The sequence below is a fragment of the Pan troglodytes genome, chromosome 4 (genome assembly GCF_028858775.2).
Source record: "Pan troglodytes isolate AG18354 chromosome 4, NHGRI_mPanTro3-v2.0_pri, whole genome shotgun sequence".
In the NCBI taxonomy this organism is placed as follows: Eukaryota; Metazoa; Chordata; class Mammalia; order Primates; family Hominidae; genus Pan; species Pan troglodytes.
Window position 1 is genome coordinate 52,269,060 of NC_072402.2, and position 23,892 is coordinate 52,292,951.

At 39.2% G+C, this 23,892-nt stretch overlaps 1 protein-coding gene and 1 pseudogene across 8 annotated transcripts in view; both read right to left on the reverse strand.

Moving 5' to 3' along the window:
- Positions 1 to 23,892, reverse strand: part of KIF2A (kinesin family member 2A) — an 81,137-nt gene that overhangs the window by 37,380 nt on the left and 19,865 nt on the right. For all 8 annotated transcript variants that reach the window (XM_016953266.4, XM_016953267.4, XM_016953262.3 and 5 more), the window contains exons 2-3: positions 2,691 to 2,785; positions 1,748 to 1,867 (exon numbers count right to left, since the gene is read on the reverse strand). In XM_016953266.4, coding sequence (XP_016808755.1) covers positions 1,748 to 1,867; positions 2,691 to 2,785 — 215 coding nt within the window. The remainder of the gene's footprint in view (positions 1 to 1,747; positions 1,868 to 2,690; positions 2,786 to 23,892) is intronic.
- Positions 14,366 to 16,432, reverse strand: LOC104006426 (CREB-regulated transcription coactivator 2-like; annotated as a pseudogene).

Sequence of the window (23,892 nt, forward strand, 5' to 3'; positions counted from 1 at the left end):
CAGGCACTGATCTAAGGACTTTCTTCACAACAACCTATGAGGTCATTACTACTGCTATTCCCATCTCATCGATGAGGAAACTGAAACAGAGGTTAAGTAGCTTCACAATAATATGTGTTTTAATCATCATACTATGCTGCTAAAACCATGTAATAAATGTCATTTCTGAATAATAGGGGGTAATTTATAAAATATTAGTTCTAGACAGCTTAGAACCCCTTGTTAAACTGAAATATCAGAATACTATAAAATGTACATTGTCAGTTATCCTAAAAAGGTTTCATAAGAGTTTCTAAGACTTGAACACTGTACAGATTAAGGCAGCAAACTTTTGGTCCTCTAATTCATTCATGAAGACTTCCTTTTATTCACCTCAAAAAAAGATATCAAATAATGTAGTTGTCTTAACCTTGGATGCACATTCAAATCGGATGAGTACTATTAAAAGGAAACTGATGCCAGGGTCTCCCTTTAGGTAAAATAAAACTGAATCTCTGGGAATGGGGCCCATAAATCAGTATTTTTTAAAATACTGATTTATTTTAATACTTTTAAAAATACTTATTTATAATTAAGATACTTATTTATAATTAAAATAAATACTTATTTTTAAAATAAATATTTATTTATAATTAAAATAAATACTTATTTTTAAAATAAATATTTATTTTTAAAATATACTGATTTAATCTATTCCAGGTAATTCTAATGTACAGTAAAGGTTGCTAATGATATACCAGGAAGAATAAACTACAAAAATCCTCCAATGAAGATCCCTCATTTTGAAGATGAATATAAAAAATAATCCATTTATAAGTGGTAACTAATAACCTCTAAGTGGTGACTCTCAATATGATTAAACTCATGAGTTGAAAATATGCCTCATGTTCAACTGCATAGTTTACGAAACAAAGTTTTGTTGCTTCTATTATACTATATTTAAATGCTTATCTATGTCCTCCCTGAAAGATATCAAGTTCCTACAGGCTGAAAGCCATGTCATCATTCATCTTTGTATTTTGTCCAGCATAGTATTTGGCACAATGTAAAAAAGCAAAACAACAACAACAACAAAACCACAAATGCTTGTTGAAATGAACACAAAGAACCGCAGATTCAACAACTTTGCAATACTACCTGTTTTAAAAAGAGTTGTATTTTGAAACAAAAATTTAATACTGAAAGGTCTTGAGAGAAAGGAAGGAGAATTATCTTTAAAAGCCAGAAGAATAATGTGCTTTTAATTTTTATAAAGATAAAACTGCTAGGGAGGATTTAGCACAGTTTTAAGGTATATCATGACAGTCAATATAGAAGTGAACTACACTATCATTTCCCATCTTTCTTTAAGAAACAAATAGCAGAATTATAATTTCAAAAGACTATCAGAGTTGGTAGTTATTATTCCTAAGAAACAGCTATTATGCCTTTGTCAAAGTCATATGTCTTCATTCAACAAACACCAAGCAAATGGTTTTGATCTGTATCTCCTGAGAAACTTAGTCTCAGGAAAAATACTAATTAGGTGAGAAATTTCTAAGACCTTATCCAACGATGGTCATAATTGTGAATTAGACAACCTCAATCCTTGAAAATATGTATGTATATATATGAATATGATGGCAGAAAAAGCAAATTAATCAATTCTTAAACTCTTCAAAGCCTACCAATTTCAAACTAGAACACACACACATCTACAACTCCCGCTCTCTCCCAGTGTCCTGCACTCTGAATTTTCATCACTAACCTTTACAATTTTGTTTACTTTGGCTGAGGATGCTGGAGGTGGAGGTGTTTCTGGACTGGGTTCAATTTCTTCATCAGGAACAAGGTCAGGGTTAAGTGAAAAGATGCTCTCCAGGTCAATCTGTTCACAACACATACACATAGTCTTTTGAGAGTATATTTTGAAAATTAACCTTTTATTTTTCAAGTAAATTGATGAAGTAAATAACTCTTAAATTACTTTAGCCTAATGAATACAGTAACTCGGCTGGGTGCAGTGGCTCATGCCTGTAATCTTAGCACTTTGGGAGGTCAAGGTGGGCGGATCATTTGAGCCCAGGAGTCTGAGACCAGCCTGGGCAACATGGTGAAACCCCATCTCTACAAAAAATACAAAAATTAGCCAGGTGTGGTGGTGCACACCTGTAGTCCCAGCTACTCTGGAGACAGGTGGGAGGGTCACTTGAGCCCAGGAGGTCAAGGCTGCAGTAAGCCATGATCATGACACTGCACTCCAGCCTGGGTGACAAAGTGAGACCCTGTCTCAAAAACAAAAAAAAAAGAATACAGTGCCTTAGCCTTACAAATGAGATTTAGAATTATAATCCACAAATTTAAAGAATCTCTCTTAAAATATCATTTTATAGTCTTGACTCTATGAATTGCTAACAACACAGTGACCAATAGAACCACATAATTAAATATAATAGCACATTTTCAAACTGTGTGAGCTAGACTTAAAGAATAGTATATTTTATCAAATAATTAAGACTGATATGTGCAATCACATAAGAGATACAGGAGGAATCTACCTTTAAGTGAAAATTTTTAATCATTTGAAAGTTTTCAAGGAATAATAAAAATATATGCACTAAATAAAATAACATTATGTACTTTTCTGTTTTGTTTTACATTCAGAATCTTGATTGCAGGACTAGGAATAAAATTAAACTCAGTGATCTTACCTCTTTGCCTTTTGTATCTCCATTTTCTATCCATTCAACAGTTACACTTTCATTATCTTCATTTAAAGATGTTACCATTGCTTGATGTATTCGGCCTATGTGGGAATAAAGTATACACCTTAAAAATGCCACAAATTATGGCATTCCTAAACACTGTGAAATACAATTTTATAACTTGGAAATTTAAAAAAAAATGACACTACTTTTCCTTACAAGAGATTTCCACAGACCCTCAGGAACAGGGAATGAACTTTGTCCACGGGGCCATAAATCAATTTGCTACTTGTCAAGTCCAGTAAATCAGTAAATCAGGTAAGACCTAAAGTTTATTTTCAGCATATATGATAAATGGTCACACAGTGACATACAATGCCTGAAATCTTAAACTGTTAAACAGTTCTAATCATTAGAAAGTGTCCTTACTATGAGCCAAAAATGATTCTGTAGAACAAAGAACAAAAATGTATAAAGCAAAATTTTTTTTCCTGAGACAGTCTCGCTCTGTTACCCAAGCTATAGAGCAGTGATGCGATCTTGGCTCACTGCAACCTCTGCCTCCTGGGTTCAAGTGATTCTTGTGCCTCAGCCTCCTAAGTAGCTGAGATTACAGCCATGCATCACCACGCCCAGCTAATTTTAGTATTTTTAGTAGGGATGGGGTTTCACCATATCGCGCAGGCTGGTATCGAAATCCTGGCCTCAAGTGATCCACCCACCTCGGGCTCCCAAAGTGATGGGATTACAGGCATGAGCTACTGTGCCTGGTTCAGAAAGCAGTTTTAAGTATTATACTGATATAAAATACTTTTTACTTAAAAACCACTTTTTACCATATACGATGCAAATTGATAAAATTTTAAAATTAAGAAATGTGATTCCAAAAAGGTTGGGAAATGCTCATTTAAAATGTCCTCTTCTATATGTTGTCTATCCAAGTCTATTCTATTCCTTACTTTCCCTAACTACTTCAGTCCTACAATCTGTAGAGAGAAGATATTATATATAATGTAGTAAACTTATTTTCCCTTCTTAGTAGACTGTAGGTTTTATCTGATAATAACTACAGAGCTAAATAATTATTTTTAATTATTACATAATATTTCATTATGTTTATCATAAATTATTTAATACCTATTGATGGTCACTTAGGTTATGTGCCATTTATTATTATTATTATAAACACTGCAATGAATACTATTGTATATTTGTCATTATGTACTTGTTGGATTATTTGCCTAGGACAAATTCCTAGAAGCACACCAACAGAATATATACATATATAAAATACTTTTTAAAAAATTTATTTCATCTGTTTTCATCTTACTGATCCATCTGGTTGTTAGTCAAGTAGAGACAGAAACTATGCAATATACTGCATCTTCAATATTTCCTAATAGAAATCCTTAGGGGTATCTATAATTTATCTTAAGATAATTTATAGCTCCTTAAATGTCTAAAAACAGATATATAGTACAGAAAACAATGTTATTATAATGAGGCATTCAATACTGTTAAAACATGGGCACTATAATAATTTGATAAGTATTATTGTTTATGAAATTACTATCACTGCCTTTTATTTTATTTTATTTTCAACAGAGACAGAGTCTCACTATGTTGCCAAGGCTGGTCTCAAACTCCTGGGCTCAGGGAATCCACCTGCCTTGGCCTGCTGAAGTGTTGGGATTACAGGTGTGAGCCACTGTGCCCGACCTACCTTTTATTTTTTCTTTTCTTTTCTTTTTGTTTTTTTTGAGACAGAGTCTCAAGCGATTCTCATGCCTCAGCCTCCCAAGTAGCAGCTGGGATTACAGGCATGCACCACCATGCCCGGCTCTTTTTTTTTTGAGACAGAGTCTTGCTCTGTCACCCATGCTGGAGTGCAGTGGAGCAATCTCAGCTCACCACAACCTCCGTGTCTGGGGTTCAAGCAATTCTCCTGCCTCAGCCTCCCAAGTAGCTGGGATTACAGGCACGTGCCACCACACTGGGCTAATTTTTGTATTTTTAGTAGAGACGGGGTTTCACCATGTTGGCCAGGCTAGTCTCGAACTCCTGACCTCAAGTGGTCTGCCCTCCTCGGCCTCCCAAAGTGCTGGGATTACAGGCATGAGCCACGCCTGGACCTGGCTAAATTTTGTATTTTTAGTAGAGGACAGGGTTTCTCCATGTTGGCCAGGCTGATCTCAAACTCCTGGCCTCAGGCGATCTGCCCACCTTGGCCTCCATAAGTGCTGGGACTACAGGCGTGAGCCACCACGCCCGGCCTTGTGGCCTACCTTTTATATGAGCTCATATAAAAATCCATATAAGTAATAAATGAACATAATCTTATAGATTTCAAATAGTGAGGATGTTAAGTACTCTCAAATGATATACTGGTGTTGCTTTTTAAAAAAAAAAAAACACTAAAGTACATACTAGTGATCTTTCCATGACAATATGTATAGACCTACCTATTATTTTTCATAACCACAAAGCATTCCATAAATGAATATATCACAATTTATTCCTTTATTAGGAGTATTATTTCCAACTGTTTGCCATTAAAAGATGCTGCACTGAATATCTGAACATAGGTGTGAATGCTTCCACAAATAAAATTTCTAGGAGAATTAGTGGGTCAAGAAAATTGAAATTTTGATAGATATTCCTGAACCGCCCTTTGTATACATTCTCACCAACAGTGGGACCTATTCCTCCACACCCTCAACAACACTGAGCATTATCAATCCTAACACTTTTATCATCTCATGTGTCAGATTTCTTTAAGCTACTACTTTTTAAGTATGAATATGTCAGATACTAGCTCATTTAATTCACATTGGTTCATTTAATCATAACAAATATACCTACAAAGTAGGTATCTGCATTTTTTTTTTTTTTGAGATGGAGTCGCGCTCTGTCACCAGGTTGGAGTGCAGTGGTGCGATCTCGCTCGGCTCACTGCAACCTCCACCTCCCAGGTTCAAGCGATTTTCCTGCCTCAGCCTCCTGAGTAGCTAGACTACAGGTGCGCACCACCACGCCCAGCTAATTTTTTGTATTTTTAGTAGAGACAGGGTTTCACCATGTTGGCCAGGATGGTCTCCATCTCTTGACTTCATGATCCGCCCGCCTCGGCCTCCCAAAGTGCTGGGATTACAGGCGTGAGCCACCGCGCCCAGCCGGTAACTGCATTTAAAGATGAGAAAAATAAAGCTCAAAGTTACACAGTGAATAAGTAGCATGGGTCTAAACCTTGGTCAGATGTAAAAGTACTTGCTATTAATCACTATGCTTCTCTACTCACTTCAATTAAGCTGATGAAGATGTCTATATATCTTAAGTCCAGGCATTCCTATAAAAATGTATAAACGGTAACACAAATTCTCAACCCTCACGTGTACCAGAAACTCCTAGGGAGCTTTCACAAAATAAAATGACATTGCTTGAGTCTTGCCCCCAGATAATGAGTCAATTCTTAACAACTTCACTGCTATCATCTTGGTGCAAGCTACCAATGCCTTGTACTTAGATTACTGTGATACTCTCCCAACTAGTCTTCCTGCTTCCAACTTATCTGCCCTCTGTCTGTTCTCCAGAGCAGCCAAAATGTTCCTGGTAAAAAGTGAGTCAGATATTACTCCTTTGCTCAAAACCTTCCAATGACTCCCCCATCTCACACAGAGTAGAAGCTAAAGTCCTTTCAATGACCTATTAATGACTTACAACAAAGCCCTACATGATCTGACCCGCATTACCTGTGACCTCATTCATGCCTTACTAAAGTCACTCCTTTTTAATTGTCTGATTCCTATCTCACACAATACCACCTCCATTCCCCCCACTTCCCCAAAAGATGGGTCACAAACTTAAATGTGAAAGATGTAAAAGCAACTGAGTAAATAGTGGTGCCTTTTACTAATACAGATGGGCATTAGAGGAGATGCAGGTGCTGGGGGTGGGTGAAATTGATGACCTAAAAAAATACTGGGAGGAGTCAAAAGGGAGTTTAAAAAGGGAAATTAAATAATCCTTACTTCAATTTCAGAGACAAATTAGGTAAATAACCAGTGGAAGTGATATGTGTCATTTGGAGTCCTCTGAGAAGCAGATGAGAGAGTTGGGAGTACAAGAGGTTTACTGCTAAAGATAAAAGGGGGAGGAAAGAGGACTGAGCACAGAAAACTTTCAGACCAGGCTGGGTGCGGTGGCTCACGCCTGTAATCCCAGCACTTTGGGAGGCTGAGGCGGGCAGATCACTTGAGGTCAGGGGTTCAAGACCAGCCTGGCCAACATGGTGAAACACAGTCTCTACTAAAAATACAAAATTATCTGGGTGTGGTGGTGGGTGCCTGTAATCCCAGCTACTCAGGAGGCTGACGCAGGAGAATCACTTAAACCCAGGAGGTGGAGGTTGCAGTGAACCAAGATCGCTCCACTGCACTCCAGCCTGGGCAAGAGCGAGACTCCACTTCAAAAAAAAAAAAAAATTAAGATTAAAATAAAAAATAATGAAAACTTTCAGACCATGATGCAGATTTGAAACCTATGAAGGAAGTGGCTGTGAAGCAGGACTGAGCAGAGAAAGCCTCAGACCTTGATGCAGATCTAACAAAGTCTTGGTCAACCCAGTAGGGTGCTTCAGAGCAAGACTGCCCATTAGAGGAGTCCTGCACTGAGCCAAAATGCATATGTCCTATTACCCATGCCATGCTCTATCACTGGCTGTGGATTTCCCAGGAAATTCAAGTTCTCAACCCCAAACCTAAAGGCCCTGAAGGTACTAACAACTGGAGGTTGTCAGCTAACTGCACTCCCTGAAACTGAAATTCTTTCTTAGAGAGACATCTAAGCAGCGCACCTGCATGGCTGCCACAGCATATGAAAAAGAGGATGAGTTTAACTGGTAGTGGAAATGAAGAGTGGACCCCAGAGAGCCATAAGCAGCCCAGTCACCATCACAATCTGGGAGGAGCCTACCACTGCTGCATCAAGCCCCGCATCAATCACCATCTCTACAACATGAGTAGTGAGGCTAAGACCTGGCAGCCATCCTTTCCCCAACTGCCCGTGGCAGCCCCACAGTATACTAATACCCACTAGTGGGGACAAGAAGATTATAGCAACAAAGGTTTTGGAGAAAGTAAAAGAGTTTAATAAAACACTGATATGGTTTTATCAGCAGAAAGGAAGGAAATATTTCAGCCTAAGGAAGATGCATTTTAATCAGACTACTGTGAAGAATAACCCTCAGCAGGAAATGAAGAGGCTGTGGTTGAGGTTAAAGAAATGAGACACCTAGCTATCAAATCTAGTTGGAAAAAAAAGAAAAAAGAAATGAGTTACCAAGGTGGATCTCCATGCAATTACCAGTAGAATTACCATAATAATGAGAATGGGGAAAAATATGTGGATATTCCAAAAGGCAAGACCAACACAACCATTCTTATTGTTGGGCATCTACCATGGTATTCCCACCCTTCTAGGCAAGGAGTGACTTAATGTACCATAACTAGGTGTGCGAAAAAAAGGTGGGCCAGTGGAGCAAAATTCGTACCAGGACTACAGGTCACAAATTCACAGAAACCTTAATCTCCAAAGACAGGCTAGAGAGATTGGCAATGAGAGGATAAAGCAAATCAAGGAGGCCGGGCACAGTGGCTCACACCTGTGATCCCAGCACTTTGGGAGGCAGAAGCAGGAGGATGGCTTGAGCCCAGGGGTTTGAGACTAGGTTGGCAACATACCGAGACCTCAACTCTATAAAAAAAATTTAAAAATCAACAGGGCGTGGTGGTGTCCACCTACAGGCCCAGCAACTTGGGAGGCTGAGGTAGGAGGATTGCTTGAGCCTAGGAGGTCAAGGCTGCAGTGAGCTGTGATTGTGCCACGGCACTCCAGCTTGGGCAAGAGTGAGATCCTGTCTCCAAAAAAAAAAAAATCAAGGAGACAACATCCAGTATTAGCAGTCTCCTCAATATTGGAACCTCTATGACCTCAACCACCAGTGTACACATCCAGAAAGCCTTACATGACAAGTTTGCAGTCAAAAGCATCTGATCTAAGACTAAACTCTAGAGGTTGAGCAGGGCAGGACTGAGAATTATGTTGCCTTATCTCTACCATAATCCAGTTTACTCATCCAACAAGAAGTGAATACGAAATTCCAGCAATAAGAAATGAATAGACAAAGTCTTAAGCATTTGCTTTTTGCCAATTAATCAGATAACTAGAACCATCTACACTACCTACAATACCAATGCAGCATGGGGCTTTTATTTGCACCAAAAGATGTCTCTAAAAAATGTTATTTTCTTTTTAAAAACCAACTTTGCCCAATATGACTTTAAATATTTTTTAATTGTCTTATATATGGCTTTTCATTGAGCTACTCAAATACCTCTTTTTAAATTATAATACAAATTTATAATTTTTCTTTTTAAATTTTAATTTTTTTCTTTAACAAAGACATCCAATGATTTATTTCAAAAGTTAAATAGTAAACACCTGTTAACAAAGGTGTTAAGTAATAAGAGAAACAATAATAAGATACATGAAAAATTTTTCAAAGGAAAAAATCATGATATGGTGACAACATATAGGCATAACAAGAAGGTTTCAAGCCTGGATGACTGGGAGAATGATGCCACTAGGGGGAGAACAATGAGATGCTCAAGTCTCAGTTGTTAATAGGGATCATGCATAGATGTTAATAAGACTAATCAGGACTAGAAATATCTTTCCCTAGAAAATGCAACAATCTTTCCATGTGGCCTTCCAATACCATCCCATTTCTCTGATCCACCTGAGAAAACTGTACTCCATCTTCACTAACTCATTGCCCTTTGACTCTCTCTGATTCACCATTTACTTTACTGTGAATTATATCACATATACTTCCACATTAAAGAAAAATAATAATAGAGCAAATGCCTGTGTAACTACCACCAGCTAGGTTAAAAAACACTTTTGAAACCCCATACATTCCCCTCCCAAAGATAACAACTGCCAGGTGCAGTGGCTCACGCCTGCAATCCCAGCACTTTGGGAGGCTGAGGCGGGTGGATCACCAGAGATCAGGAGTTTGAGACCAGCCTGGCCAACATGGTGAAACCCCCTCTCTACTAAAAACACAAAAAATTAACTGGGCATGGTGGTGCGTGCCTGTAATCCCAGCTACTCAGGAGGCTGATGCAGAATTGCTTGAACCCGGGAGGCAGAGGTTGCAGTGAGCCAAGATTGCGCCATTGCACTCCAGCCTGGACAATAAGAGCAAAATTCCGTCTCAAAAAAAAAAAAAAAAAGTACTAAAAGTAACTACCCAGACATTTGAGATAATCATATTTTGGCTTTTCTTTATAGTTTTATCACCTTTAAATGTAACACACACACACAGAAATCTAAACAGTTTACTTCTCTTTAAATTGCATATGCATGGATTAACACTATTTTAAGACCTGTGTTTTTTTTTTTTTTTGCTCAATACTATTTTTTGCAATTCATTTATGTTGTATATATAAAATGTATATAACTCATTTTCACTACAATATAGTATTTCATTGCACAAATATACATTTTATCTATTCTACGATCAGACATTTAAGTTGTTTTTATGTTTCTGCTATTAGGAACAACGATGCTATGGACATTCTTACATATGTGTACTGGTACAAATGTGCAATAATTTCTCTAAGATACATAATAAGAGAAGAAATACAGAATAATTGAGTCCACATATATAAAACTTTTCTCTTCAGTGCCATGATGCTTCCTATCTATAGTAGCTGTGCGATAGTTTGTATATTCATCCCTGCCTAAATCTCACATGGAATTGTAATCCCTATATTGGAGGTGGGGCCCAGTGGAGGTGATTGGATGGTGGAGGTGACTAGATCACTGGGGTGGATTTCTCATGAATGGTTTAGCACCATCCTGTTCTCTGGCTGTTTAAAAGTGTGTGGCATCTCCCTCTCTCTTGCTCCTGCTCCCCCTTAGCCTTCATGAGACCTTCCCAGAAGCTGAGCAGATGCCAGCATCATGCTTCCTGCAAAGCCTGCAGACCTGCAAGCCAATTAAACCTCTTTTCTTTATAAATTACCCAGTCTCAAGTATTTATAGCAATGAAAGATGGGCCTAACACACAGTATCTATAATGATTTGTAATCCCCCTAGCAATTACTCCACATTCATGAAAACAATATTAGTCAGATTTAATGAATCATATTATGGTTCTAATTTCTCTGATTTAATGAGGTTTTGCCTGTTTTTGTGCTTGTTAGCCATTCAGGCCTTTTGAGTACTGACTTGAGTGTTGGGGCCTCTTTCTTTTGGCTATTTCTCTATAGGAATTCTATATATATTCTTGGTATTAATCTTTTGTTGTATGTATAGCAAATATTTTCTACAAAGTTGTGGCTTATCTTTTCATGTTCTTTATGGTGCTTTTGATGCATTTAAATTCTTAATTCTAATGTAGTCAAATGTATGTTTTTCCATTATGGATTTTTTTTTTGTTGTTTTTTGGTATGCTATGAAATTTTTCCTAAGATTGAGATCCCTAAAACAGTCTCTTACATTTTCTTTTAAAGTTTTATAAGCCAGATGTGGTGGCTCAGGCCTGTAATCCCAGCACTGTGGGAGGCTGAGGTGGGCAGATCACTTGAGATTAGGAGTTTGAGACCACCCTGGCCAACATGGTGGAACTCTAACTCTACTAAAAATACAAAAAATTATCCAGGTGTGGTGGTGGGTGTCTGTAATCCCAGATACTTGGGAGGCTGAGACAGGAGAATTGCTTGAGCCTGGGAGGCAGAGGTTGAAGTGAGCCAAGATCGTGCCTCTGCACTCGAGTCTGGGTGACACAGCAAGACTCCGACTCGAATAAATAAAATTTTACAAAACCTTTCATATTTGGGACCTTAATCCGTTGGCATTTTGATATTTTTATATGATAACACAATTTCCTTTCCAGGACCATTTCCTGAAAATTCCCTTTCCCCTCTACTTATCAGCAATACTACCTGTGTCATAGTTCAAGCATACATGCATGAGTTTATTTCTTTATCCCTGAACTAAAATTACATTTAGTATTATAGCTTTGCTTATTATTAAGTCTTGCCATATAGAATAAGCCCTCCTGTCTTATTGTTCTTTAAGAGTCTCTTTGATCTTCTTGGCCTTTTGCATGTCTGTATAAACTTTAGAATCAGCTTGTGAAGTTCCAAAAATCATATAAACCAATAATCACAAAACACTACCTATTGGGATTCTGACTGGAATTGCATTGTCTGTTTTGTTCTGGATTTTTATATCATTAATTAAGACTGATACTGGCCAGCAATTTTCCTTTCTCAAAGCTACTTTTTTTTTTTTTTTAAGAGTTCGGGGGTCTCTCTCTGTGCCCAGGCTGAAGTACGGTGGTGTGATCATGGCTCACTACAGCCTCATGTGATCCTCCTGCTTCAGCCTGCCGAATAGCAAGGATTACAGGCATGCACTACTATGCCTGGCGAATTTTTTGTAGAGACAGGGTTTCGCTATGTTGACCAGGCTGGTCTTTAACTTCTGGTCTCAAGCAATTCCCCTGCATCAGCCTCCCAAAGTGCTGGGATTACAGGTGTGAGCCACTGCTCCCAGCCTCTCATAACAATCTTATTAGATTTTGGTATCATGGTTATACTAATCTTTTTTTTTTTTTTGAGACAGTCTTGTTCTGTTGCCCAGGCTGGAGTGCGATGGTGTGATCTCGGCTCACTGCAACCTCTGCCTCCCAGGTTCAAGTGATTCTCCTGCCTCAGCCTCCTGAATAGCTGGGATTACATGCACGCGCCACCACACCTTGCTAATTTTTGTATTTTTAGTAGAGAGGGGGTTTCACCACGCTGGCCAGGCTGGTCTGGAACTCCTGACCTCAGGTGATCCGCCCACCTTGGCCTCCCAATGTGCTGGGATTGCAGCCATGAGCCACCGTGCCCGGCTGGTTATACTAATCTCATAAAATGATTTTCTATGGCAGAGTTTTCCCTTTCCGTACTCTAGAATAGTTGGTGTGAAATTAGATTATTCAACTCTTGAGTATTTGGTAGGCACTTGTTAAACCATCTTGCTTTGCGTTATTATAAGAAGATCCAATTTCCTTAATAATTATAGTATTAGTTTTTGTTGTTTTCATAATTATATTTTTCTAGGAGTTTTAGATAAAGTTTCCACATTTTTGGCATCAAGTTCATATCTGTTTAATGCCTCTGGCATCTGATATGATGTCCACATTTTCATTCCTAGCATTTTGGTAAACTTTTTTCTCTTAATCTCACCTGGGATTTGTTCATTTGTCTTTTCCAAGAATAAACCTGACTTTGTTGAGTCTTTTTTATTAGGTGTTATTATGTACTTAATTTCTGCTATTATTACTTCTTTCTTTCAACTTACTTTGGGCATATTTTACTGTTTTTTCCCCTTAAATTCTTAAGATGAATGCTTAAGTCATTCACCATCCTTATTCTATTTTCTTTATAAGCCGCTAAAGCTACACATTTCTTTCCCAGAACTGTTTTAGCAGCATCTTACAAGTTTTTACATGTAGTTTTTTTGTTATTGTTCAGTTCCACCTATTTTTCTAATTTTCATGATGCTTTGTCTCATGAGTTATTTAGAAATGTTTCTCAAATTCCAGACATGGGGGTTTTCTAGGTATCCTGTTAATGATTTCTAAAGGTGAGATAACTGACCAATCAGAACAGACAGAGCCACAATAATTGGTATGACTTTTCCCAGTGCACAGTGGCTGAATACCCCTGTATTTCTACCATAACTGTACTGGGCTGCCTTCCTTGATGGAAAATTTCTTATAAATCTAGCTCCAGGAGCAAATCAGCAGCATTTAAAAACCAGCATTTTTAAGAGGAGCCGCACAAGTCCTTGTCTTCAAACAGTGGACCTGACTCTGATTCTCCTTTAAAGTCTCTTTCTCCCGCATCATCCTATAGGAATCAAACTTTTGACATCCATGCCTGCTTCAGCCTCATCCATCTCTTAGAATTCCTGTTCCATTACTAATCCATGATCTTGTTTTTGAGCTCAGCTATGCCTTTTTGGTTTCCTCGTATGTGTTTGGGACAGAAGGATGCCAATACATGAACTTTATTATACTATTTTGAACCAGAAGCCTCAATCCATCTTTAAGTCATAAGTCATATTCATAGAAAATGAGGTCAGATTTGAAAATTCTAAGTTTACATTGTTATATAAAATCAATACTACCATATAAAAGATAACTTATAGTTTCAAAAACTCTATGGCTTTTTAAAACTTAAAATCCAGAGACATATTTAAAAGTTTTCCATTTTGTTTCAATCTAGTTGTAAACATAAATTAGTACAGAAAATGTCATCTGTTAGGGGTAAAGTGAAACAAAAAACAAAAAACACCTGCAAGGAGTTTTTTCAATTTTTTATTAAAATATTTAATTAAAAATAATACCCACTGTGGCGCTGTCCTCCATTGAGAGGTGAAAAGGTGGTGAGGAGGAGCTGGCAATGCCCATCTCTAGGAATCCGGACAAGCCCTGCCTCCCAGGTTCCCGTTTACATCCCCAACTTTCCAACAGGTTCTGACCTCCAGGCAGTTGGTTCAAAGTTACAAGTGCTTGTGACCCTCCCTTGAGCTCCTCCAGGCCCACCCCTGTACAGAATTCAAGGGCCACCTGGACAAACTCCTTGCTTTTTCTCATTTTTGGGATCCTTCGTTCATGCTACAAAGAGGATCTGAGGGACAGAGTGGGGTCTCTACTAGCTGGGGTAAGGGAGGAAATGGACAGTAATGGGGGACAGGGCCAAGAAGAGGGATGGTGATGAATACTCCAGAGCAGGATCGGGTAGCAGGGCACTGGGTCTCTCAGCATGTATAGCCCTTCCAGGCCCAATAGCTCCATGCGCAGCTCATCTTCTAGCCCTAGCACCAACTCCAACCCTGCTACTGACACCTCAAAGCCAGGCACTCCAGCCAGGGTTGCTGCAATCTCCTTAGAGAAACCTGGGAAGGAGTCTCCTATGAGGATGATGTTCGGCCTTGAGCCACAGCAGGAGCAGTGGTGGGTCAAGTTCTGGTGGTTGAGGGTGTGGGAATCCTGAGGGCCAGCCACTGGCCCCTCACCTTCTAAAAATCCAGGCCCTTCAGAAAAGCCAGGGGGACCCATCACCAGGCTGATTTATGGGCTCTCCATGCTGAACTGCTCCAGTTCCCCAGGCTGAAGTCACTCATTGGCCAGTGAAGACTTGCCCAAGCCCAGTGGGCCGAGGTGGGTAGTATTCCATAATCCAATTGCCTGCTCAGGGGCTACCCACCTGAGGGCTGCGCTGAGCAGGCCTGAGAGGGCAGCTCTGGCTGCTGTAGAGACTTTGGGGTGTGTGGCTGGGTGTGCAGATTACTGGTCTCCAGGGGGACACCCTGAACGATGGAAGACAGGGTGGGTGACACTGGCAAAAACTGTTTGGGTAGCTGCTGTTACGACCTTCTGGCATCGGCTGGACCTGTGAGCAAACTTAGGGGGCTGAGGGGTACAAGGCAGTGGTGGTGGGGAGGCCCCAGGAGTAGAGGTTGAGTAAGGTAGGGGCAGATGAAGAATAAAGTGGAGGACGAGAGGAGGAGTAGGAGAAGGAAGAGGAAAAGGGGGAGGAAGAGGGGGAGGAGGAGGAGAAGTGGGGGGCAGGGTACTTAGTGAGGGCTAGCCCAGGAAGGTAGTAGGCAGGGCATGGTGGGCCAAGGAAGAGGGAGATAGTGAGGGGAGACTGTGGATGCCCTGAAGATGGAGCTGAGGACTGCTCAGGGAAGTCTGGAGATCGGGATTGCTTAGGGAGGACTGCAGGGATGGGTGGCTGAGAGGTGAACAAAGTCCTGGTGCATCATGACCTGGGCCCAAGTCCAGGCTCAGGCCCTCACTAATGCCCAGGTGAGTCATGATGTGAGTCAAACTGGAGGTACTGTTGCCCCTATTCAGGCTAGAGTAGGCTGTCTCCTCAGGGTCCAGGGGGGTGGGCAGTGCTGGCAGAAAGTACAAATTGATGAGGTCAGGTAGGGACCTCCTGCCACATCCAGTCTTCATGGCAGGTGGGAGGACAGGAACATTGGCAAACTGGCCAGGAAATGGAAAGATATTAATTCTAGGGACTTCATTAGGACCGGGGTCAGGAGGAGGGTGACGACAGCTTCTAAGTATCCCATGGCTTCAGCAAATGCTTGTCACCTAGGAGAACTTCTCCTCAATAGCAGGTACTTTGGAGTCCATTTTACCAACCTGAAATGTTGGCTGGGCAGGATGCTGGGAGGTGTGGGGCCTGAATAAGTATCCTGGGGACTGGGGTTCATCATACTTGTGTGAAGGGCAGAGTCAGAGCTTGTCCTGTTAAATGCAGATGCTGGGCAAAACAGGTACCCCTTCTCTGCAGGGAAATTGTCCCAGGAGATAGTCCTTCACCAGCTGGACACTTGGGGAGGAGATAAGTAGGCAGGACTATAGGGAGAGCTGTCAGTGTGGTAGGGTGTTGGCAGAGAACCACCATAACGGGAGCTCCTTGTGTATGGCAGTTGCAGTTTTTGGGTGTGTAACTGGGTGGAGCTGATGTCCATTATCATTTCCTCGAGGGCCACTGTGTCCTCGGCCTGACACTGCTTCTGCAGCGTGATCTCACTAAACTTGCACAGATTGAAAGCCAAGGCTGTGGCCGAACAAGGCTCATTTGCCCTGCCCCCGATGTCGCCATCTTCCTCCCTTCCTTCCTGACACCCTCCCAGTACAAGCCACTGTTCCTCCCTCAACACCTCCCAGCATCCTATTCCAGCCATAGCGACTGCCGCCTCAGCCTCACAAACAGTTTTGGAAAGTACAGGCAAACCCTGCAGAATAGCTCCCCAATCATTATTTTCCCAATAGAACACCTCTTGGTTTTTAATACCAAAACCTCCTAAAATGTGCTTTTCTCACAATGCAAGATTGTTCTGGCAAATATTTATGTAAGGAAAGATTTATATTTGTATGTGACAAAACTCAATTCGCATTTTAAATAAAAGATTGTGCAAGAAAAGTTTGGAGCTACATTCCAAATATAATCGATAGACTGTTAGAATCACAGTAGACATAAAAAATCATGCCAAGTATCAAAGTGATACAAAATGTAGGTATAGGATGATGCTTTTATCATATTCAGTATGAGCCATTTACTAACGCAGTTTGCTTGTCCTCAATGTATTTCTACAGCCTCTCATATACTTGTTTAGCCTGTTTTGCTTACTGCTGAGAGTCCCTAAACATTTAAGAAAATGTTGAAGAGAACAGTGGGAATGGGCAAAAAGCAATTATACTGGAAGAAAAGATTTTACTATATATAAATCTGATTTGTTAATCTCATTGTATTGATCACACATGATGATATTTTACTTATACAAAGGTAATTCACAGTGGTTAGTTACATTTCTGAATTTGGTTAGGGAGTTAGTGTTGATACACTGCCATTTTTTCCCATTTAGTCTACATTCAACCATTTGACCTAAAAAAATGACAACTTCATATGGTCCAACTTAACATAAAAATAATGTTCACCCCAAACTTAGATGTCAAAAATTTATATAAATAAAATCTGCTAAATCAAATATAAATATAATAAATATTTTGAAATATAATCTTTAATCAAAGCCATTTCATGTTTAGCTCATTTTCAGAAACATTTTTACCCCACTTAAGGCTCAACTTTTTGTTAGGACGAAATTAAAGGGAAAACAGTTCACATCTCAACTTTTAATATCTGTTGGTAAATATCAAGATACATGATTTTTAAAAAGAAAAAAGCCACAAATGACTGAACAGAACATACATGCAAATTTAAGCCATCTTTGCTTCAGTGAAGAAAAATAAATACATGAAATTCATATTTCAAGACTTTCTAATCTTTAAGATAGTTACTTAAGATCTGGTATTAGTGCTATTTGTCATAAAAGCTCACATATTCATTGAGCTGTCAAAAACAAGTTTTACATGTTGACAATTGCCTTTTGGTCTCTGAAAACAGGATCCTATTATATGTTTTCTAGTTCACAGCTGAGTTCACAGCAGCTGTGAGGCTAAGAAATGCCAGCAACCAATTAGGCTGGCATAAACCTTGTCTAGCATATAAAGTATAATTTGGTTGCAAATGGAGGAGACAAGAGCCAAAATAAGTCAGCCAAGAATACTAATAAAATTTCATTACAAGTATTTAAAAGTCAGAATATTAAAAATCTAACAAAAATATGTATTTTATTAAGAAAATATAGTAGTAGAACATTAGGAAAAATACAAAAAAGCAACAATCAATTCTTTTCAGATCCAAGCAGTTTTTTAAAAGGTTGCAGCTGTTTCTGACATACCTAGGATTACAAACTCTATGTTTTTTTTTTTTTTCGTTTCTATTTCTAACTACCCTAATCATAGGATTGTGGTATATGACCATACATATGGCAAGTCTTCCCCCAAAGTGAACATTATTTTTATCAGTTCCCCTTTAGACGTTTCTATAAAAATTTCTCTTCATACTTTTAAGACATTAAGACCTTTATAATTTTGTTTTTTTTCTTGAGACGCAGTCTCGCTCTGTCACCCAGGCTGGAGTACAGTGGACGATCTCAACTCACCACAACCTCTGCCTCCCAAGTTCAACAAGCTATTATCCTGCCTCAGCCTCCCAAGGAGCTGGGATTACAGGCATATGCCACCGTGCCTGCAATCCCAGAAAACATAATTTTTTTTTTTTTTTAGACACAGTCTTGCTCTTGTTGCCCAAGCTGGAGTGCAATGGCACGATCTCAGCTCACCACAGCCTCTGCCTCTCCGGTTCAAGCGATTCTCCTGCCTCAGTCTCCCGAGGAGCTGGGATTACAGGCATGCACCACCACGCCTGGCTAATTGTGTATTTTTAGTAGAGATGTGGTTTCTCCATGTTGGTCAGGCTTGTCTCGAACTCCCAACCTCAGGTGATCCACCTGCCTTGGCCTCCCAAAGTGCTGGGATTACAGGCATGAGCCACTGCGCCCAGCCTAGACCTTTATAAAAATTTCAAAACCTAAATATGTATAAGAACAACACAACTTAAATTATTAGTAAAAATAAAACTTCAGTTATAAGATTGTTTATAATGGCTATTTCCAAACCCTTTGAAGTTGTTTAAATCTGTTTTGTTTAAAGTATGATAAATTTAAAAATATAACAAATCAATGCTTTATAAAATATTACTACAAAAAATATAATTTAAAAATTTGTACACATATTTTTAAAAAGTAGTCACTGGTGATTCATATGTATACAGCCATGTAATGAAAACTAATAGGAAAATCTAGCTTACCTGCCAATAAATTAAAATATATAGTGTGTCTGTTCTTGATAAAACCTCTAGCAACCCCTTCCATTTTCAATCAGAATACCACCAAATAATTTAAAAGCATTTTTAATAGACTTTTAAAAATATGCTAATAAAATCTAGTTATCTCCTGTACCTCTCAAGCAGAGACTAAGAGGAAAACATGCATAAATATCCATTCTCAGAAGAACAAAGAAATATTACTCTGAATTGCAAAATCACACATTCAGACCAAGTGTCTGGCAGAACAATGTTGTTTCCAGAAGATGAGTAAAATACATAAGTTTACTCAAAGTGGTTGGTAAACAGATGCTTGAGGGAAATACTTTCTTCCAAGTCATTCCACACCAGATAAATTACCTCAGAACACATTGACAGTAAAACCTTTGCCACTTCATATCAGGTGATTGATCAAAACCTATCTTAAATAACAGGTTTTCCATTATTCTTTCTTTTTTTCTCTTTCTTTTTCTCACTCTCGCCCAGGCTGGAGTTGAATGGTGCAATCTTAGTTCACTGAAACCTCTGCCTTCTGGGCTCAAGTGATCCTCCCATCTCAGCCTTCCAAGTAGCTGGAACCAGAGGTGCCTGCCACCACACCTGGCTATTTTTTGTATTTTTTGTACAGACAGGTTTTTGCCATGTTGCCCAGGCTGGTCTCAAACTCCTGGGCTCAAGTGATCTGCTTACCTCGGCCTCCCAAAGTGCTGGGTCTACAGGCATGAGCCACTGTGCCCGGCCCCATTTTTCTTAAATAATAATTAGGTACATAAAATAGTGGTTCCAATCAATTGTATATTTACTTAGTAAACCAACTGCCACTGTAGAATGCAAATTCAAAAATTTTACTGCCATCTTTCCAAGTTAAGTCATAGAAAAACATGTTAATAAGCTTTCATTGTCTAAAGAGTTTTAAGATTGGTCTTTTAAAACAGATACAATTCCTTTCTTCAGCTTATTAAAAGAATTCTAAAAGGATGCTCCTTCAAGAGCATGAAAATAATTCCCCTCTTTAATGTCTATATTATAATTTTATCATAACCGCAAAATGGAGAAAAGTTGGGAAAACAAAGATTGTCAAATGCTGCTTTAAAATAGACTAAAAGGACAAGGATGCTACAAAAAAGCATTATTTAGAAAATGGAAGTTAACTACACAGTAATATTCACAGTAATGTTAACTACACTAATAGTCACACATTATATCTTGGTTTTGCCAACTACCTCAAAGCAGTTATTATTTATAATCTAACAGTAAATGTCAATTTATTCCTAGGTGCCACTGACCAGTAACTGAGGACAGAAAGCAATTTGATTTGTTGGAAGTCACACAGCAGATCAGCAGCAGAATTCAAAGTCTCAAATTCTGATATTCAGGTTGTGTTAGCTAATCTAAGCAGTGAGGAAAAGAGTCCTTCATGAGGACTATGTAGCATTACACCTTCTTCAATAGCTTTAGTGGAACAAGAAGCCATTAGAGAAGGACATAAATAATGTCTCAGCTGACACTGGTAATAGTGCTGTTGCTGTTTAGTAAATCTCTGGGGAATGTGACTTTGCCAAACATAGAGACCTTTCTGTTTGGTTTATCACACTTAAGATGTTACTGTTTTTTAACTAAATTGAAAGTTCTAGTATTTCCTTTCTTAGACATTAAACACAAACCTGAAAGTTTGGAACAAGGAGAGAAAAAAGAAAATGATATAGCTAAGATTTTCATTACGAAAATACAACTTAAAAACGGGACAAATTTTATTCATATTGAAAACAAACTATGAATTTTCAAATTCTTACCTCATCTATTGTTTTGAAAAGGGATGTAAAAAATAGTGCTCAGTTTCTATAGGGTGACGGGGAAACTTCGGATCTGTTGAGCTGCACACTAACAATTAAGGTAGCATTATTATTTAGAAGGGCCTGTTGTGCAGCTTTTTAGAAAAGTTTCATTCAGAATTTGCGTAACAGTAATAAGAAAAATGTCATAAAGTAGCTATGATAGCATTAAAAAGTATTAAATCAGGCCGGGCACGGTGGCTCAGGCCTGTAATCACAGCACCTTGGGAGGCTGAGGCGGGCGGATCACCTGAGGTTGGGAGTTTGAGACCACCCTGACCCAAAATGGAGAAACCCCGTCTCTACTAAAAACACAAAATTAGACAGGCATGGTGGCACATGCCTGTAATCCCAGCTACTTGGGAGGCTGAGGCAGGAGAATCACTTGAACCCCGGAGGCAGAGGTTGCACTGAGTCGAGATCGCACCACTGCACTCCAGCCTGGGCAACGAGAGCAAAACTCCGTTTCAAAAAAAAAAAGTATTAAATCACTGTAGTTTCCTGATGTTGTTCAGCATATTTGGGGCTGGGGAAAAGGAAGGTTAAAACACCGTCCAAAACCACTTGTAAAGAGAACATAAAAACCAAAATTCTAAAATCACGATGTAATATGATTACAATTCTAGCTGAAATAGTAACAATGTAAAAAAAAAACCACACAGTACTAGAAATAACACTTCATGAAGTTTACTAAATAAGTTAACTAAATAAATCTCAAAACCTATTAGCCTTAATTAAAAGGCTATTCTTCATATCTACATTCCTTTGGATAACAGAATATACCAAATGTATCTTTACTTACGTGTTAAAGAATACAAGATTTCCTATTTAGAATACCAAAGACTTTTACAGTGGTGTTGTTAAAGCAACATGTTGCCAATAGTTCAAAATTCTGAAGAACTGTCTTTCCCAGGTATTCTCCTGAATACACTGAACGATGCTATCTAATTGTTCCCTGGCTTATTTACCCAAAAGGGAATTCCATACCAATACAGCAGTGCTATTCTGTGAACTTTTCACAGCTACATGTACATAGCATCTTCTCTTATGCATACATCCTAACGAGACAGGGATCTTGTGGAATGTTTTTCAACAGTTAGTGCAATGTTATTATTCCCCCCAGGACTCTGTCATCCCAACTCCTGCTCCACTCTACGTACAGGAAGATTATGATGATAGTGGCCCTGAGTCATGGAAATTTCTACTTTCAAAGCCTGGCCAATTTCGGTTAGGAAAATAAATGATCACTCTTCTAAGCCCTTTTACCACTAGGGTAAAATGTATATTTCAAATTCAGTGCTGCCAGAACAAAAGGTACATAAAGAAGAATGAGATCACTGAAGCTCCATGTGGCAAGAAAGGCTAAAGTCAGATTATGAGTTTGGTTTTGTACGTATGAAGTTTAAGATACCTGTCCAGTGGAGATATGAAGTAGGCTCTCTAATAGACTGAAGTTGGTCAAAGCTGAAGAAAAAAGCTTGGGGACTGTCAATTTAAATCATGCATTCTCAGCAGAGGTGATATCCCCAAGGTGATAAAAATTGGCTCTTTGGAAGGGCAGATCTTAGATATTACAATGGTTTGTGGCCCTCCGAAGGGCTACAACCCATAAACAGATGCAGAGAAATTTCACTGCGATGGGGTGATTAGGCAATAAAGTAGTCAAAAGGCTTTTCAGGCAGAGCAATAATGAAAAAAAGTTTGCAAAACACCAATATAGACAGTATTTTTTAAGACAATCAAAGTGGATTTGACCACTAAGAGAATGAGGGTAGAAGTCTCGATCTTTAAAATTCTGTATAGAGGTCAGGGAAATGAGATACCAGCAAAGGAGATCAAGAAGTTACCAGAGAAAAAGAAGAAAAATCAGAAGAGTAGTCACAGAAGCTAAGTGAAGGTATTTCAAACAAAAGGGAGTGAATTAATTGTGTCAAATGCTGCTAACAGATCAAGTAAAACAGGAGCAATGCCTCAAAGAGAGTAGTCAAGAGGTTTTTGTTTTTCTTTGAGGCAGTGGCTGGATCTCGGCTCACTGCAATCTCTGCCTCCCCGGCTCAAGCAATCTTCCTACCTCAGCCTCCTGAGTAGGTAGGACCACAGGCATGTGCTACCATGCCCTGCTAACCTTTGGTATTTTTTGTAGAGAGGGAGTTTCACCATGTTGCCCAGGCTGGTCTCAAACTCCTGGGCTCAAGCGATCTGCCTGCCTCAGCCTCCCAAAGTGCTGGGATTATAGGTGTGAGCCACCACACCTAGCCTAAGAGGATTTTTTTTTTTTGGATGGGAGAAATAACAGCATTTCCATATTGATGGAAATGACTCAGTAAAGAAAATAACTGTTGATGCAGCACAGAGAGACCACTGAAGTTGTGACTGGGCAGGTGAAAGGAGACAAGATCCAGAGTACAAGTGGAGGAAAGAGGCACAAAACAGGAACAGAAAAAATGTGTCCACAGCAAAGGAAGGAAGGCAGTCATATAGGCACAGATGCTGGTAGTTGGGTAGATGTGGCTGACTTGTAGTTCTTTACTGGTTGTTTATATTTCTTGGTGGTGAAATGACAAGCAAGGTCATTTTGCTGAGAGTGTGGGTGGGCCAGGAGCAAACATCCTCAAGGAATGAGGGAAGCTGGCATTATCAATAAGATTTCTATTTGAGAAACCAGATATATGGTGTCTCCACTAACCAACAGACAGAATACAAATACAGAAATATGGGGATAAAGGCAATGGATTCTGTTTTTGGTAAGTTTAAGATACTGGCAGGAAATACATGGGATAGTACCTAAAAAGTAGATCAGAAACCAAGAGAAATATTTAGTCTGCAGAGGCATTTTTTTTTAACTTTTATTTAAGGTTTGGGGTTCATATGCAGGTTTGTTACATGGGTAAATTGCATGTCACCGAGGTTTGGTATACAAATGATCCCATCACCCAGGTAGTGAGCAGAGTACCCAACAGCTAGTTTTTCAACCTTCCCACCCTCCTTCCTCTAGTAATCCCA